The following is a 15,990-nucleotide window of genomic DNA, read 5'->3' on the forward strand; positions in this document are numbered from 1 at the left end:
TATCAGATATGACTTTAAATTGCTTTCCATTTTTTTAATTAAACCAAAAAAGTATAAATCTTTTATGCTTCGTAAAATAACAAGAGAAACTGATATTTTTTTTGTTGCTCTGATTTAGCCCCATTGTCAGAATTTACTAGTGATGGTCTGATGAAACTTCATGAAACAGTTTTATTATCTTTAAAGTCCACTAGATGGCGGTCTCTGCACTATTTTTCTTTGTTTTTACCAAATGTTCCAATTAAAAACCACATCATTTTTAAACTGATGGCGCCACCTACTGACCTCTGAACAACATGACACTGTTTCATGAAGCTTCATCAGACCATCACTAACAAAAAAACATTGAATTGTTAAATGTTAATAATTTATTCGTGTTTAAGATTATTTTGGCAAGTTAAACATATGTATTTATATTGAATGTTTTTTTTTGTCATAAAATATTTTTTATTTATTCTTCACATTATTTAAGACCCATTATTGTGTTTTAAATAGTGATGTTCTGATGAAGCTTCATGAAACAGTGTCATGTTGTTTAGAGGTCAGTAGGTGGCGCCATCAGTTTTAAAAATGATGTTTCATTAGAACAGTTGTTTAAAACAAAGGAAAATAGTGCAGAGACCGCCATCTAGTGGACTCTGAAAATAATGACACTGTTTCATGAAGCTTCATCAGACCATCACTGGTTTTAACGTCATTTAAATCATATACATTGAAGTTCAGTTTAATGACACTAAAAACTCATCAGACGTTTAATGTAAAAACAAAAAAAAAAAAAAATATTCTGTATTTCCATGATTTTATTACAAATTAATATTCTTTACATAAAGTGTTTATATAGAGTTCCCTTGCATTTCACGTGAACATGTATAAGGCATTTAAAAAAAACAAAAACAGCTGTGTTAGGAACAACAACAAAAACCAAACATGGCTACAAACCAGCACGACTCGCGTCATGGCAAGTGCTGAGACCTGAAGGTCGACGGGGGTCAGAGTGAGTAACGGTCAGTGCTCCGGTGCGACGTCAGTGAAGGTTAGTCCAGTACATTTGGTTTAGCGTGTTCACAGCAGACACACACACACACACACACTCTCACACACACAGCCACAGTCCTAACCGTCTTTCACACACATTTATATAGAGACGCATTCGCACCACATGCTAGTCCAGGACTTTGTCCCCTCGTTGCATTAAATAAAAAGAGCTTCTGTCACACATTCCTGATTCAAACATCACTATTATGTCGATAAATCTTTGTTTTCACAGTCAGAGCGACAACAGTCCAGAGCTGGTCGTGCGTCGGGAGGACGAGCGACACATCCTCCACATGGCTTGTGTTTCAAACGCTTCCTCGGAGGCACAAAAGTGTGTCGTCGAAGTTGGACTGACTGCATAGGATTGGCAAAAGTACATCCATCAGAACCTCACTTTTCAGTCAAGAAAACAACCTCAACTGTTAAAACCAACCAGAATCAAACGACACTATTTAAAGAAGTAAATAAATATAATTCATGTCAGGGTCTTAAAACTCAATTGGTTATTATCCACCGGAGACATGTCATCGTTCAACTCTCCATAACGTTTTTTAACCCTTGTGTGACATCAGGGTCATAGTGACCCGAAAGGACCAGGAAGCTACACAAGGGATAAAACAATTCAATTTGTTTTCGGGTCACTTTGACCCCTGATGTAACACAAAGGACATAAGCAACATTTTGTGGATTTTTGTGTCGCGACAATAGATGACAATTAATAAAAGGATACTTTTCTTTAAATTTGAAGTATTTTTTTTAAAACTATTATAAAACATTTGATGTCATTCATCAGGTTATAGCAGGACGTCATCAATATGTTTTTATACAACATAAATCCGCGCGTTATCGTCGATAAACAAGCAGGTGTTAGACATGTAAACGGTGGTTATTGACTGAGAGGAAATGAGTTTAAAATAAAAAGAATAAAGAACATGGCACTGTGAATACTGAAGGCAATATTGTTCAGCTTGAAATGTCTTGACGTGTCATCATGTATGTTTATATCGTCATGGCAGTGACCTTCAGTAACAGTCCAACCCCATCAACACTGTCATTTTTTTTGCCACTTCACTTTGCCTTTTCGTCACGTCTCTTCAACATCATTCCTTAGTTGAGTCCAAATGTTCAGTGCAAATATCAGAGTGTGTGTTGGTGGAGCAGACACACACACACACACACACACACACACAGGTGAGGCCGGAGCTACATCACAGCTTTAGATGGATCCGAGTCCAGAAAAGCGTCACTTCTGTCTGCCGCTGCTGGTGTTGACGATGTCCTCGTACTGCGGGGGGGGCTCCGTCTCCAGGTGGACGTCGGCCTGACCCACCGCCTCCTCGTAGGACGGCGGCGGGTCGCCCGTGCCCCCCCGGCCCCCCGACGTGACCTCCGACCCCGGGTAGGCGGGGCTGCTGTGGACGCTGAGGTCCGACGGGTCCGCGTGGGGGTAGTCCCGGCCCCAGTGGTCCATGGAGACCACGGAGAGGACGTGGTCGTGCTGCGAGTGCCGCAGGCTGGGGCTGCGCTGCGAGCGCTTGAGGGAGTGGTAGCGCCACACGGTGATGGCGACGGCGGCCACCACGAAGACCACCAGCAGCAGGGGGACGATCAGGTAGAGGGACTGGGCTCCGCCCACCATGGTCTCCAGACCCCCGGAAGGATTGCTCTCGCGGACGTACTCCTCCCAGAATCGTTTCTGCAGAATTTACAAACATAGATCTTCTATCAATGCTAACAGAAGACACAAGTACAACCTGCAGATCTTTACACACTTGACTTCACACTTGACCCCCTTTAAACATTAGCATTAAAAAAATATCTATTTAATTTCCCCCCTTGTTTGAATTAACATTTATATGAACAAACTCAACATGTGCATATAAGCTGCACATGCATGTCTCCCTCAACCAAACTCTAAGTAACGGTGACCTGGACAGCTCCCATGATGCTTTGCCGCCCAGCCAACTAATCACAGCCCTTAATCACTTTTAACATAGCAACATAGACATGGAATTTAAATTATGTATTGTAGCGACCAACAGCAGTCACTAAAAAAAAAAGGAGTCTGTAGAAAGGCATCATGGGAGTTTACCATTTCGGTGGCACAATAAATAAGGAGGAAAATTAGTTTTCAACAGTTTTAATAAAGACCAAGAACTATCAATTCCCATCTGCAGCTCTCTATGATATATTTAACCCTTGTGTTATCTCAGGGTCAACGTGACCCGGTGGCCTCTGGGTCAAGAAAAAACGCCTCCCTGGCTTCCAGAAGTACATATGAATTAAAAAATAACGTGGACCATGAACCGTGATATTTCGAGGGACAACTGTATATGAAACAGAAGCACTACGAATGATTGAACGACATTGTTTCTGGCTCCACCTACTGTTCAAACAGTTCAATTGCAATATGCAAGCACAGCTGTGAGAGGACTTCTACTCCACAAGTCATGAGTGTTCAAAATTAAAGCAATAATCCTAGAAAATATGAAGACACATTTTCTTAGTAGTGCCGCTTTAAAATATCACGTAAAAAGGTTCCTACTATCTAATACTTAGTTTATCAACTACCAACACACTTTATAACCTTGAAACAAATACATGTTGCAATTTGTTCTTTCACACGATCGCCTCACACCCCCTCATTGAACTCATTCATCTCGTTTATTTAAAATTTGTCGTCATAATCCATGGAAGAGGTCTGTCACGACTCCTGACGCATGTAAACGATGAATCTCTTCCATGTTTTGTGTTCCTACTATAAGGATGGAATAATAATGACATGATAATAATAATAATAATAATAATAATAATGACTTGAGATGAGATTTTCAGTAGCAACAGGACCCTAAATAAACGGTTAACAAACCTACAAAGTCATTCAGAGACTCACACATGAGTCAGCGCTTCGTTATTATCATCATTTTAAGCAAGTATTTTCATGTTTATAAAGCGTCCTTCTGACGAATTATTGCCGTCAACACACACCGACTGAGAGCAGATCAGATTACTCAGATCGAGTCAAATCCAAATTGAGGTTACGACTCCATTATTGGTCTCCATGGGAACAACCCCACGGAGAACTGAGTGGCGAAACAATGAAACACTTAAGTATTTCCATGTGTGTTTACATCTCTGTTGGTTTCTTAACACCCTGGAGCAACAACAAACTGCTGAGTCATGAGACCAATGACGTAAGACCAGAGTTTGCATATTTGTTTTGGATGAAACGTCTTCTTCAATTTCAAAAATTGTATTAATCGGTTATTTTAGTCGCAGTAGTCTTTAAAAAAGTACTGTATACATTTGAAGACTTCAAAGAATATGATGTCACAACACGATCTGGAGCTTATAATCCATGTGTTTGTATCTTCTCGTTTAGACTATTATAACAGTTTATTTTGGTGTCTAAACAAGAATAAACTGTCTCGCCTGCAGTTAGTACAAAACTCTGCAGCGAGAAATCCGCTCTAGTAGAAGAACTCAGATTTCTCCGATCATTAAAAATTTTAAAATTCTGGTTCTTACAGTTTTTTCTGTAATACAATAAATAATTCACTTAACAGTGAAATGTATTTCTTTGGGATTTTAAGATAAAGTGATAAAGCATTTTTTAAGATAAAGGCAAATTAATCATACATTCAAATAAAGGTACATTTTGTTACTTTAATTACACTTGTAAACATAATATATTCACTGCAAATAATTTAAAAGCCTCGTGCTAAAAGTGTAGTGTAAACATTTGTATTTCTCAGTCGATAATAAATAACACAAAGTTCAGTGCAGAGTAAAGATAAGTGCAAACACTGGTCACTCATTCCGTCTTTTCTCACAGTTGTTATTGTTTCTCTGTCATATTTAAGTGCATCTCCTGTCATACACATTAATATATTGTAATTTACACAATTTGAATTGTGTGATTGTACAAGGTAATAAACTTTACATTGGCGCACACACACATACAGACATCACACGTCTCAATTCAGACTTACGCACCGATGTCAGGATGTAAACGTTTTAAAAACACTTTAGTTATTTCATTGATCTGAGCCGCCATCATCATATCAGACACAGTTGTGTCTGAATGAACTGCTGCTCTTTAGCTTCTGTCGACGTCATTGATCAACTGGTTAAAGTTGAGAGTTTAATTTTCTCTCACTTGTTCTGCTCAGCTGTGCTCGGGAACCACTCGTAAGTCACGTGACCACATGACGGCCGAAAATAAATTAACATAATTAAATAACATAGCAATATTTATCGCGATTATATCGCAAGTGCAATGAAACAATCAAACCTACTACACAGTCCAGTTGAGCCGCTTTCAAACCACTTTGATAACCATGACCTGCAAGAATGAGAACCTTCAAATAATTGTTATCATTAATAATCGAAAATAGGATTGTGGCTCATTAAGGCACATGAAACAAATCGCTTGGTGGTCAACAAACCCAACAGCAAGTCCAGTAAAAGTCGACTTCCAAAGAAAATGTTCAGGAAACAAAATAACAAAGTCATTACTAATCTAGAATATTGAAAACAAAAGAGCTGGTTCACGACCAAATAAACAATAAGAGTGACCGATGTGACCCAGTCCGGTCGCTGATTCCATTTTACAGAATAAAATTCCAAACTAAAGCACACACACACACACACACACACACACACACACACACACACACACACACACACACCAGCTCTTCCTGCCGACACTCATCACTTCCCGCACAAACAGCCACATTCCACAGGCCACTGCTGTCGGCATTGAGTTACTTTATTGGACACATGAACTCCAGGGAAAACAGAATTTGAGAGTTTTGTTTCAACCGGCTGCCTGTCGTGACTTATGCGGGAGGTTGTGAAGCAACTTGTTTTTGATTCCTTATCATTCAGTTGTGAATGTTGTGTCAACAGAGTCGCGTGCATGATCTAACACTAACACAACATCCCCCCCCCTCTCTCTCCTTAAAGCTATTAATATCGTTCCAGTAAAAAAAAAGGCCAGGTTAAATTCTCACCGTCTTCTCGTCGTTCTCGAAAGCCTCCCGGGCTTCCTCATAGGTGCAGATCTCCTCCCGGCATTCCCTCTGAATGTTGCCCTGCTTCATCTCCTCCAGCATGAAGTTAGCCCTGCGCAGCCGCCGCAGCACCGAGTGAGCGGCGTTCGCCGGCAGGAACACTGACGCCACAAAAGACACAAAAAGACATGGATTTGAGACACTAGCAGACTTTTTGACAGTTTATCCTATTGATTATACACTTAAAGACAGTTTAGAATTCTTCTAATCTTTAATAAGGTCTTAAATAATCTGCTCATCCCCAGATGCAACACTAATTGACTCAGGATTCATTCATTCCTTGTGATATTAGATTGTTTAATTCTGAGTTTGGGGGCAGCAGTGGAGTGAAAAGATGATTCTATTCTGTGTTAATCTTTATATCCTTCTTCTTTGTTATTTTTCTTTTTTATATGGTCTTTATCTTTAGATTGTGTCATCTTGCACTTTGTTCTTGTTTTATGATCTATCGTCTGTGTTGCTGTGTGCTGGAAAAAACGAGTTCCCGAAGGATCATGCATCATACATACATACTCTGGTGATTGCTCCTGATGATAAGATTCCAGGGTTGAGTCAGTATTTGGGTGACTTAGGTCAGTCTGTCAAACTGAGCCTGAAAAACCTGGGTGTTATATTTGATAAAGACATGTCTCTTGTTCAACACTGCAGAAAACTGACCAGAAACTGTTTCCTTCAACTGAGAAAAATCTCTAAACTTAGGAAAATGTTGTCACAACATGATCTGGAGCTTGTAATCCATGCGTTTGTTTCTTCTCGTCTGGACTATTGTAACAGTTTGTTTTCATGTCTTAACAAGAAGGAGCTGTCTCGTCTGCAGTTGATTCAAAACTCTGCAGCGAGAATTCTGACCCGCTCAAGTAGGAGAACTCACATTTCTCCGATCCTTAAAACTCTTCACTGGCTTCCAGTTTCTTTCAGGATCAACTTTAAAATTCTGGTTCTTACTTTCAGAGCTATTCATGGTCAGGCTCCTCCTTACATCACTGATCTGATCCAGCCTTACACCCCAGCTCGGTCTCTGAGGTCTGTGGATCAGAATCTACTTATGGTTCCACGCACACGGCTCAGGACCAGAGGAGAGAAATCTTTTCAGGCTGTTGCTCCTAAGCTTTGGAACGATCTTCCTCTCTCTTTGCGCTTGATGGATCTACTGACTCCTTTAAGAAACATCTTAAGACGTTTCTATTTGTTCAGGCTTTTCCTTGAATTTCTCCAACTCCTGTGTTGTTCTCGGTGTTGTCTTGATCTTTGAAGTATGTACTGTTTTGAGTATTGTTTTGATTGTTAAAGCGCTTTGTGACCCTGGTCTCGAAAAGCGCTATATAAATAAATATTACTTACTTACTTACTTACATACATGACACAGACTCATCCCATTCTTTTTAACATCTTTATATATTTTTTAATATATTTTTTATTTTTTTATTTTTATTTTTTCCTTTTTATACATATGTTTCAGTATATACTAGACTGTACATAACTTGCATGCCTCTTTGTTTCTATTTTCGTTGTAACATATTCTGGAGCTGCTGAACCGTGAATTTCTCTAAGGAGATGAATAAAGTATCTATCTATCTATCAATAAAGTCTATCTATCTATCTTATAAAGGGTAGCAGAACGAGTCGTGGAAAGAAAGAAAATAAATATTAATTGTATGAAAAATGTATTTACTTTCATATGACCTGGACAAGCTAAAAAAAAAAATGCATCATGTTTTTGTTTTTGTTTGATCAAGGATTGTAATCAAATAAAACGGTTGCATGAAAAGAACAGTAGCGATAAGAACACGCACAGAAGAAAACAATGTAATCCTCTTATGCCGTTATCCCAGGAAGTCACGGTTGCAGCATCACATGCAGGAGTAAACAACTAGAACAACATCCGACTAAGAAGAATTCATGTTGAAAGAAGTATGGAACATGCCCTTATTTTACCTTTGCTTTAAATATGAAATATATTTTTTAAATAATACGCCCAATCTTTCTATAACATTTTCTTTTTCTTCGATTTTTTGGTTGGTTTTACAAGTATACTATTATATATTTATATGTGTGTGTATTTTGTAATATTATATCATATTTTATATTATTAGGAGAAGGTTCAGTATCCAGATTTGTATTTGACATTCTACTGAAAAACAGTCAGACAATCCTTGGGATTCTACATATATGAAGACAAGTATACATTTATATGAGATGTATGTTGTTAAATATGTTTTTTAAAGTTTGCATATTTACACTGGATCAGGTTTGCATGTTTATGAAAACTTTAATTGAAGTTTTAAACCAGTAAAAGGAACCTTAATTAAAAAAATGAAAATGTTCCTCTGAAAAAAATATTAATTGTAATTCCTCCGTTTATATCGCCAGGATTCTTCCAAAAGAGCTAGAAGGTTTATTTGCCGAGAAGATTGATTAACGTTCAGAGGTCTTGTCTCAAGCAGATTCCTGCCTTTGCAAACTGCTCAGGTGCCTAAATAAGATACATCTCAACTGCATATTATTGAGGATTTATGGAGTATTATGATGAAAGAATGTTGATATAGCAACACTAGGATCTCTGGTCAAATTAAAATCAGCATATTTTAGGAGAACTATACATGGGTTGCCATAACAACTGTTTCAAAAGGTTGCCATAGTGCTTCTTAAAAATGTGTTTAATTCATCAACTCTAGTGTCCAGAGTCTTACATTTAGAAGGAATGAGCATGAACTATCCGGCTTTAAATCACATTGAAACAGCAGAAACAAGGAAGCGATGGTGTTGGTGTATAACCTTGGATAAGCAGAGGGAAGAGAGGACTCATAAGAAGTTGAGAAAAGAGAGAGGCTGTGAGCGGGACAACAGGACAGAACGAGTTTTGTCCGGCGCCCAGATTTCTACATCAAAACAAAAGCGTGGTTGGCATCCGTCCCTGAGCAGAGGATTGGAATTAATGAGCGACGGCAGCTCCACAAACATGTCGACTCCAAACCACCGCACTTCGTTGGAACATAAAAAAGTCACGGCGCACATGTGACTCGACGACACCATCAATCCGCCGAACTACAACAAGGGCGCGTCTTTGATTCGATTTGCTTCCGCGCGAAACTTCACGGCCTGAGGGGCCGAACAAAAGCATGTGACGGTGAACTCACCACTCATGGTTCCTGCTCTTCTGGGTCGGATGGAGAAGCTGTGAACGACACACAAAACACTTAATATCACGCTGTACTTTTAACTTTTAGGGCTGTGTATTGGGGAGAATGTGGCGATACGATACATATCACGATACAGGAGCAAAAAAAATACAATATATTGCGATTGGAACAAGTATACATTGGTAGTATTGTCCAATACTTGACTTTGGTGTCGCAGAATTTACAGACCACATGACTCTTGACGAAGTCGTAACTGCTTTCATTTGTTTTGAAACTAAAATAAGTTGAAATGTCAGTTCGGTGCATCCTCTCGTCCTCAGTTATCCCCGAAATACATTGTTCGTTTAGCTGCAGGGACGTAACGAAAATGAACAAAGCAAGTGAGTATTTATTTGAGAGCCAATGTATTCAAATATGAACCATAAATTAACTAAAGTAAAAACAAATATATATTCAGGATTTAAACTCCAAATGACTCTTATTATTATTTGTTTATTGTCTGTCGAATACCGATAGCTGTATCCATACTTTCTTAACTGTAAGAGAACATAAACAGGAGGTTTATTTAGGTAAAGAATGTGGTAATAGTGAATAAATATTGATGAAACGATCCTCGAGAAGAAATGAAGGGATGAAGAGATGAAGAAATGAAAGGATGAAGAGATGAAGAGATGAAGAGATCGCTCCCCCGGAGAGAACGACCCACCAATGGCGGCTGCAGGCCGGAGCGATGTGTTTTATTCTCACCCCCCAAACTAACTGTCACCCGCCGGGGTTGACATCACGGACGAAGCGACGCCATGACAGCGACGGACGGAAGCACCGACGCAGAGCTACGGCCATGTTATCCCGACATTCCCACCTGGATCTCGAGCGCTAGCGGCACCGTGAGTGAACCGAGCGGCTGCGCTGACGACATTTTTTTTGTAGATCCGCGCTGACGATGATGGACGAACGAATCCGACTTAAAGATGTTTTTTTAACTCGCAGAAAAACAAGTGTTTATTTTAATTCTTACCTCTTTCCGTCCTTGACTTCGCTTCACGACCCTCGACTCTCCTGCTGCCCCTCTGTTGCTGTGGCGTCTGCGCATGCGTAGAGCTGTTCTCATCACACCCTTTCCTTCCGCTTTAAAGCTACAGTCTCCAGACCATAGTTTACGTTGATTTTCAACTTGAAAATCAACAAGTAATACTGTTTTTTTTAAGTAGATGTTTTGTTAATGATTAAGTTTCCTTTTTTATTTTTTATTTTTCACACTATTGTTTAAATTTAAGCCTTATTTTTAAATGGCAACTGATACAATTCAAACTTCTTGACTCACTTCAAATCTTCAACTCGTGTTTCAACTGCTTCCACTTTGATCTTCAGGTACATTCATCTATTCACACCTAGAAACTTTATTCTACTTTAGAAACACTTTTGTGTACTTACTACTACTAATTCTACTTCTACTACTAACTGATTTTACTACTTTTACTTTTACTATTTCCTTTTTGACTATTTCAACTCCGACTACTTCTTCTACTTTTTCTACTACTACTTCTACTACTACTAGGTAGGTAGGTAGAACTTTATTGAAATTGTTTTTTTCCAACTATCCACAGCAAATACAGCAATTTTTCATAAAAAATAAATCTAAATAAAATAAAATAAGAACTACTACTACTGATTCTATATAGATGGATGGATGGATGGATGGATGGATGGATGGATGGATGGATGGATGGATGATGGATGGAAGGATGGATGGATAGGGATGGATGGATGGATGATGGATGGATGGATGGATGGATGGATGGATGGATGGACGGATGGATGGATGGATGGATGGATGGATGGATGGATGGATGGATGGATGGATGGATGGATGATGGATGGAAGGATGGATGGATAGGGAGGGAGGGAGGGAGGGATGGATGGATGGATGGATGGATGGATGGATGGATGGATGGATGGATGGATGATGGATGGATGGATGGATGGATGGATGGATGGATGGATGGATGGATGGATGGATGGATGGATGGATGGTTGGATGGATAGACTGACGGATGGATGGATAGATGAAAAAAATGTTACTGATCCTTATGGAGGTCTCTTTTGGGAAATGTTTTTTCCAGCCAGCACACAGCAATACAGAACAAGAACAAGAACAAATTCATCTTTTCACTTCACTCCTACCCCCAAAAACTCAGAATTAAACAGTCTAATATCACAAGGAATGAATGAGTCCCTGAGTCTATTAGTGTTGCATCATGGGAGGAGCATTCGTTTGCTCCATCGGCTTCTCTGCTCACTGTTGACAGTGTTGAGAGGATGACTGTCATCATCCATGCCACACACTGAGGTACTTATAGTTGTCAACTATCTCACCTCAACGCCTCTGATGGACACTGGACGTGGCTTTGTCCTGGACCTCCCAAAGTCCAAGACCAGCTCTTTGGTCTTTGAGGTGTTCAGCTACAAGTGGTTCCTCTCACTCCAGTCCACAAAGTCACGTATCAGACTCCTGTACTCGTCCTCGCTGTTGTCCCTGATGCATCCAACAATGAAAGTGTCGTCAGAAAACTTCTGGACCAGACTCCGCTCTACCTCTACTACAATTACTACTCTTTCTGCTTTTTCTTATTCTCCTTTGTTGTGAAGACGTTGACATAAACTGAAAAAGGTTGGGAAGGAAGAAAAAGATTCAGTCTTTTTACTTTATGCCATCATTTCAACTTTTCCCCCCCCAACACTTTTACTTTGAATACCATTTCAATACTTACACCATTTAGATAAATAAATAAAATTCAGTTAACAGATTCAGCATTCACTCTTCATTTTTTTCTTAAAGTGCAATTTTCTAGTTACTTTATAAAGTTCTCCCTCGTCTGAAATCTGGGCGAACAAGAGGTTATGAGAGCAGAGTCCATTATGACGTAATAATGGCTTCACTCCTCCTCCAGCCGGGTGTAATCACGCCTCGCTTTGTTTCTACAACGAATTCCATGGAGGTGGAAACTTCCGGGATTTGATGACAAACCTTGATGCTTGACCAATCACAGCAGAGTGGGCGTGGTTATGATAATTTTCTAATGTCAATTGAATATTCAATGAAAACAGAGAGTTTTAGAAACAGACACATACTGATGATAAAATAGAGTCCAACATCTATTTAAGACACACTTAAATCAACACTTTAGTTTCCAGTTTTTCCCATTTTATTTAGTTTTTTATTCATGTCTTGTTCAATCCTCTGTATGTGTCACAGTATTTCAGAATTGATAATGGATTATTGTGTTGCAGTTTTTGGATCAGAGAGAATAGTAAGTAAGTAGGTAAGTAAGTAATTTGTATTTATATAGTGCTTTTCCAGACCAGGGTCACAAAGCGCTTAAACAATCAAAACAATACTCAATAAAATATATACTTTGAAGGTCAAGATAATACTGAGAACAACACAGTTATAGTATATTAATGTAGATTTCACTTCAAATGTCTTAAATAAATGTAACTAACTGAACTTGTCCACAGTGTTTATACCATAGATAGTGACATACACGAATATTTAATCGGCTCTACTTCGTGTATTATTACATATTAGTATTATTAATTTTAATATTCTCTATTCTTCAGTTGGCGCCTCTTATCGGTTTGGTAGTTAAAGGTGAAATGTGGCGACATCTAGTGGTAAAACTAAAGACTGATTAAACCATAATCGGATTATAAAGCAGATTTAACGGTAGTTAACAAGTAATTATTCGGTGACTCGTGGTTACTGCTGCATATCAGAGGTTCATAAACTCTTGAGGTGAACCCAGGTCTATTTAACGTGTTGTTTATTATGTTTAGGCACTCATGTTTCCTCCCACAGTCCTTGAACAACTTTTAAAAGACTTTTTATTAATTGATACAGTAACTCCAGACACCCTAGGTAGCTGGGATCGGCTGAGGCACTTTAACCAACTTTCCGGGAATATGAATAAAAACATATATTTGTTTTACGTGAGTTTTTATTTATTCATCCAACTATGTGGCGTCCTTGATGACACTCAACACAGGAATGTGTGGATCATTGGTCAGAGAATCTAATAACCTGACTGGATACTTCTGTGCTGACATAAGATGGAGGCCGAGACAGACAAGGACTGTTAGGGAAGTTCCTGGAAGCTCTTGTTTACTGCTCTGGAAGATCTCACACAGAACGTTGACCCCGAAGGAACCGTTGACTTGTGACCAAACCCAGATCGTATCCACCGCTGCTGATGCTGGTCAGTGTTCTTGTCATTTGGGTCAAAAACTCTGAGTGTTTGTATTAAAATGTAACATTTTCTCATCCAATTTTAAAACACACAGTGTGATGTTTTATTTTTAAATTTAATAATTTAAAATTCATAAACAATTATATGTAATATTACATCTTATTCAGATTTTAAGTGTACAGTTAATGATGCATTACAAGACATAGAATTATTAACAAAGATCACTAATTTCAGTCGCAATTTGTGCCTTTTTTTCCCATAGCGCCCACTAGTGATGTGTTGATGAGGCCTCATGAAACAGTTGTGCAGTGAAGTTCATGATACAGTGTCTATATTTCTAAAAGCCACTAGATGGCACTCTATGTTTGAAGGGGTTTAATGAATCAGTAAATTAGAGCCAACGATTATAACGCATAGAGCGCCATCTAGTGGTCTTTGAAAACGAAGACACTGTATCTTGATACTGTATCATGATACACTGTCAGACAGATACTAGACGCCACTATGCTTGAAAAGGATGTTATTGAATTCGTAGATTAAAACCAAAGTCTCACAGTATCATGATACAGTGTTTACTCTACAGATCTGTTTCATGAAGCCTCATCAACCCATCACTAATCATTACCATTTTAAAAACATCTTTAAGTTTCTTTTGCTAAAAATACTGATGATACACATCCAAGGCAGTTTTTAATTTAATTTTACACATTTGGCTAAACCACCTGTCACAATTCAATGGAACCTGGAAAAGTTTTCAAATACACAGTGCCATCTAGTGGCCTTTTAAAATGTGGCGTTACACGGTTGTTTCCTTGAGTAACCAACATATCACTATTGCTGACTATATGTGTTATTTAGAGATGATGCCACAAGACAAACTGTGTTTATAATTATAATCTTTATATAATATATTTTTATATACAATTTTCCCAGGGTCACGTCCCATTAGTAAGTTAAAAAAAACAACAACCTTACTTCATGAAAAAAAAAGAGCTAAAAGCGAAAGTTTGCTTTAAAAAAATGATTTAAAAAAGAAAATCTGAAGTAAGACATGTAACATTATAATTAAAGACAGAAAGCACTCATGAATTGTTTGAGCGAGAGGATCCATTTTAATGTGCATGTCTAAAATCTTCCCGCCTGCTTAATCATAAATAAATAAAGGGGGAAAAAAGCAATTCAAAATAGTTTATTATCAGTTCAACAACGACTCCTCAAGCCTCTTGATTCAAGTATATAGACGTGGGCTGTTAGTTTAATTATCATGATTCAACCTAGTTACACACTGATGATTATACTTATTTTAATTACTTCATTTCTAGTTGTCTCTGGGGTAAAAATTAAAATTTAATCAAAATTAAATGTCCCTCTGGTACAAGGCCGGGATAGATCAATTAAAATACACTGTGTGATAAAATGGAATTATTATTAATATATATATTTTTAATTATTGCATTACAGTGGCGTCTCACACTTTTATGTATTCATGGCCACAAAAATATAACAGCTGAAGCGAGCAGTTCAACTTCATTAAATAAAAAAAAGTGCAGGAGAATCAATGAACAGACTGAAGGTACACAGAGATGAAGCAGGACATGAAATAATCAATGAGTGATTTTGAACTTTGCTCAGGAGTGTTGGCAGTTTGATGGCAGTAGCAGAGCCAGGACACTGAGATGAACGCTTGGAATAAAAGCACCTTTGATTGAACGCATTAAGGTTGAATGTTCAGTTTAGTTCAGTTTATTTAAAAGGACATGTTGTCATGAATGAGTTAAACTCTTTTCAATACAAGTCATCCCAGGAAACTGGTACCTTTTTATTATTGTGTAATTCATTATTTTGCTATTTTATTATTTATTTAAATCCTACAAATAAAACATTTCTCCATGTCCCGAAAGTCCCTTATAGAATTTTATTTTTTAAATTAATTAACCTGAAGTTAATTCATATCATGACCATAATGTGCTGAAATGATGAAAATCAATGTTATTTAATCTCTATCATATATTCTATAAGACATTAAGATGACACACACGGACAGAGATAAAGAGATCCTGATTCATGTTCGCAAATGTTGTAGCTATTAAGAAAACACAGTTTTTTAAAGTGAGTGGGAGCCAAGGTCTCAAGCAGGGAATAATAAATATGATCGATTTGTTCCTTTTGTTGTGTTATCAGTTTTATCTTGATCTTTAAAATATATAGTTTATTGAATATTGTTTTGATTGTTTAAGTACTTTGTGACCCTGGTCTGGAAAAGCGCTATACAATAAAAATGACTTACTTACTTACTTTTGTAGTTGAATAAGGTTTGATAGGCGTAACTTTTCCTCCTGGCAACACATGCAAGATGTGCTCATCTGTCAAAATAAAATAAACTGACAAAAAAGTGGTGGAAATTGTATTTCTCTTTCGAGCTTAGCTGGTTCGATAACAATACTAGCTGCGATAAATCTTTTCTTTATATATTTGTATGTTTTGATGATCAAA

General features: G+C 37.9%; 1 protein-coding gene and 1 long non-coding RNA gene across 2 annotated transcripts; both read right to left on the reverse strand.

Moving 5' to 3' along the window:
• Positions 1-789: 789 nt before the first annotated feature.
• prrg1 (proline rich Gla (G-carboxyglutamic acid) 1) lies at positions 790-10,342 on the reverse strand. The gene is made up of 4 exons (XM_087783640.1): positions 10,269-10,342; positions 9,248-9,285; positions 6,051-6,211; positions 790-2,731 (listed from the first exon to the last, which is right to left on the reverse strand). The coding sequence occupies exons 2-4, from the start codon at positions 9,252-9,254 to the stop codon at positions 2,279-2,281; spliced, it is 621 nt and encodes a 206-aa protein (XP_087639766.1). The 5' UTR covers positions 9,255-9,285; positions 10,269-10,342; the 3' UTR covers positions 790-2,278.
• LOC148085431 (uncharacterized) lies at positions 6,531-9,241 on the reverse strand. Its single transcript, XR_015710505.1, has 2 exons — positions 7,475-9,241; positions 6,531-6,622 (listed from the first exon to the last, which is right to left on the reverse strand). It is a non-coding gene; the product is annotated as an uncharacterized LOC148085431 (long non-coding RNA).
• Positions 10,343-15,990: the final 5,648 nt, after the last annotated feature.

The sequence above is a fragment of the Callionymus lyra genome, chromosome 2 (genome assembly GCF_982586985.1).
Source record: "Callionymus lyra chromosome 2, fCalLyr1.hap1.1, whole genome shotgun sequence".
Taxonomy (NCBI): domain Eukaryota; kingdom Metazoa; phylum Chordata; class Actinopteri; order Syngnathiformes; family Callionymidae; genus Callionymus; species Callionymus lyra.

Excerpts from the sequence above, each read along its gene's own strand:
- prrg1 (XM_087783640.1), bottom strand. Across the intron at positions 2,732-6,050 it reads TCGAGAACGACGAGAAGACG|AAACGATTCTGGGAGGAGTA; the intron begins GTGAGAATTTAA and ends TAAATTCTGCAG.